Source organism: Diabrotica virgifera, chromosome 1, assembly GCF_917563875.1.
Source record: "Diabrotica virgifera virgifera chromosome 1, PGI_DIABVI_V3a".
Lineage (NCBI taxonomy): Eukaryota > Metazoa > Arthropoda > Insecta > Coleoptera > Chrysomelidae > Diabrotica > Diabrotica virgifera.
In genome coordinates, this window is record NC_065443.1 from 163373919 (window position 1) to 163376400 (window position 2482).

The 2482-nt window shown below is 32.3% G+C and overlaps 1 protein-coding gene across 1 annotated transcript; it reads left to right on the forward strand.

The window, feature by feature from the left end:
- The first annotated feature begins 244 nt into the window (after window positions 1–244).
- LOC126891903 (uncharacterized) lies at window positions 245–1033 on the forward strand. Its single transcript, XM_050661255.1, has one exon. It carries the CDS (start codon window positions 245–247, stop codon window positions 1031–1033), a length of 789 nt encoding a protein of 262 aa, XP_050517212.1.
- The last annotated feature ends 1449 nt before the right edge of the window (window positions 1034–2482 follow it).

Consider the following 2482-nt stretch of genomic DNA (forward strand, 5'->3'; position numbering starts at 1 on the left):
AAGTTAAGTACTAATCAAAAAAACTATCTTATTCGTTTGGGACCCCATCAACCTCGCTTAGCGGCATTTCCATCAGATGGAAAGAATAGGTTTAATGCCCAATGGTATAATGAATTTGAATTTTTAGAATATAGTACCATAAATGACTGTTTTCTGTTTTGTTTGCTGCTTATTTCCAAAGGGTATAGGGCGGGAAAAAGGGGAAAGCTCTTGGGTTGAAGGAGGTGTAAAAGGGTGGGGAAAAATGAAAAGTGCTGGAAAAAATAAATTGGGCAAACTTCAACAACATTTTTCATCCATGGCTCATAAAGCGGCATTGTCCGATTATTGTAATTTCTTGATTACAGAAAGGCATATTGATGTTTTCCTAGATAAAAATAAGAGAAATACATTAATCGAACAAGAGAAAATCCATAGTCAAAATAAGAGAGTTTTATGGGTTTTAATGGATACAATCAGAACATTAGGCATTCTAGGATTGGGTTTTCGAAAATCTGATTCGGCTTCCGAAGGAAATTTTGGACAAATTGTAAACCTTATATCAAGACATAACAGTGTCGTGAAACAATGGTTTGACGACAGAAAATTGCGCCCTTATCATGTGACATACATGAGTGGTGAATCTCAAAATGAAATGATCTCTTTAATTGGATCAGCGGTACGTAGTTTGATAATTGAAGAAATTAAAGAATGTTTATTTTTTTCGATAATGGCTGATACGACACCTGATTTATCCCATAAGGATATACTCTCCCTGGTAATACGTTATGCCGACAATAAGGGTAATATTCACGAAAGGCTTATTAAGACCGTTGAATGTTGCGATAAATCCGGACTGGGTATGGCCGAGTTGTTAATTAAATGCCTAAGTGAGTTGGAAATAGATAGTTCTAAACTTGCTTTTCAATCATATGATTTTGCTAGTAACATATCCGGTCGTTTTAATGGCGTACAAAAAAAAATTACAGATATCGTCGAGCACAATGTACCTTACATTCCCTGTCAAGATCACAGGACTAATACAGTGCTTTAACATGCTTGTAACGTAAGTGCATTGATTAGAAACTTTTTTGACACTCTTGAAGAACTTTACGTATTTTTTACATCAAGCACAAAAAGATTTAAACACCTGCAAGAAAAAATACAAGAAATAGATAAATCAGTTCAACTTAAAAACCTTTCAAGAACCAGATGGACTGCAAAGGCAGACTCAGTCAGAGCTCTTAACCAAACAGTAGATCAAATTATTGAAGTTCTATCAGACATTTCCAAAAATAGAGAATTTGATGGTTCTACAAGAACTAAAGCATTGGGACTTTACAAAAAGATTTTAAATTTTGACTTCATAGAGCTTCTTTTTTCTAAAAAATATTTTACCAAAAATTAAAATTTTAACTGAAACGATAGAAACACCTAATTTAAATATAATAGACTGCATTAATTTGATAAAAACTACTGCCCTTAATTTAAGAAATACCGATTATGACCATAACAGTTTAAATAGTCTAATTGAAAGTGCCATAAAATATGCCGAAAAATTAAATATTGATCCTTATTCTGATTTTTCGAAATATCATAGACGAAGGATTATGCCAAAAAAAATTGATGAAAATCGTGACACTGAAGTCGATATGGATTTAAAAACTTTTTATAGGCGAGATTTCCAGGAAATTTTGGATACCTTATCAAGTGGTTTAAATGATAATTTTGAGCATATCAAAAAATCAATTGAGCCGTTTTTTTAATCAAAGCAGTTTTAACATTTCCACTTGATAAAAGAAATATTACCTTAAAGATTTTAGGTGACATTGTTGCCATGTTTCCTCCAGGTTCTAAAAAGCCTGATGTCCATTCTTTACAAGGTGAATTAGAAGTTTTATTTGATATGAACTCTAAAGTAAGTTCTTTTCCTGAACTATTATCTAATGTAACCAAGTTAAAAGATAATTTAAATCAAGCATTTTGCTTTTGTATGTTTGTATTGACTGTACCCTATGGTGTTTCAACCAACGAAAGGAGCTTTAGTCAATTAAAAATTATTAAAAATGTGTTAAGAACAACAATGTCTGATGAACGGCTTGATAATTTAATGCTATTAAAGTGTGAATCTGACATGGCGTTAAAATTAGATTTAGGTTACACAATTGATAAGTGGGCAACTCTAAAGAAAAGGCGAATAATTTTAAAATAACATTTTAGGGCTTAAATAAAATGGAAGAATACGTAATATCGTCCTTTTTTGTAAATAGTCTTTCAGGTAACAGGATTAGGACAAAAAATCTCCAGAGTTTTTATCTGTTTTTATCAGAGATTGCAAAAATCTCCAAAAAATAGGGTAGCTTTTATATATCAACGTTCTGGAAAATTAAGAGGTGGTGCTGAACGTATTTCTCGATGCAGAAGAAGCATTCTACAACACTTCCTATGAAGTCATCAAACGGAAGCATAAGCACAATAGATAGACTGCACGCCTAGAAGCGGT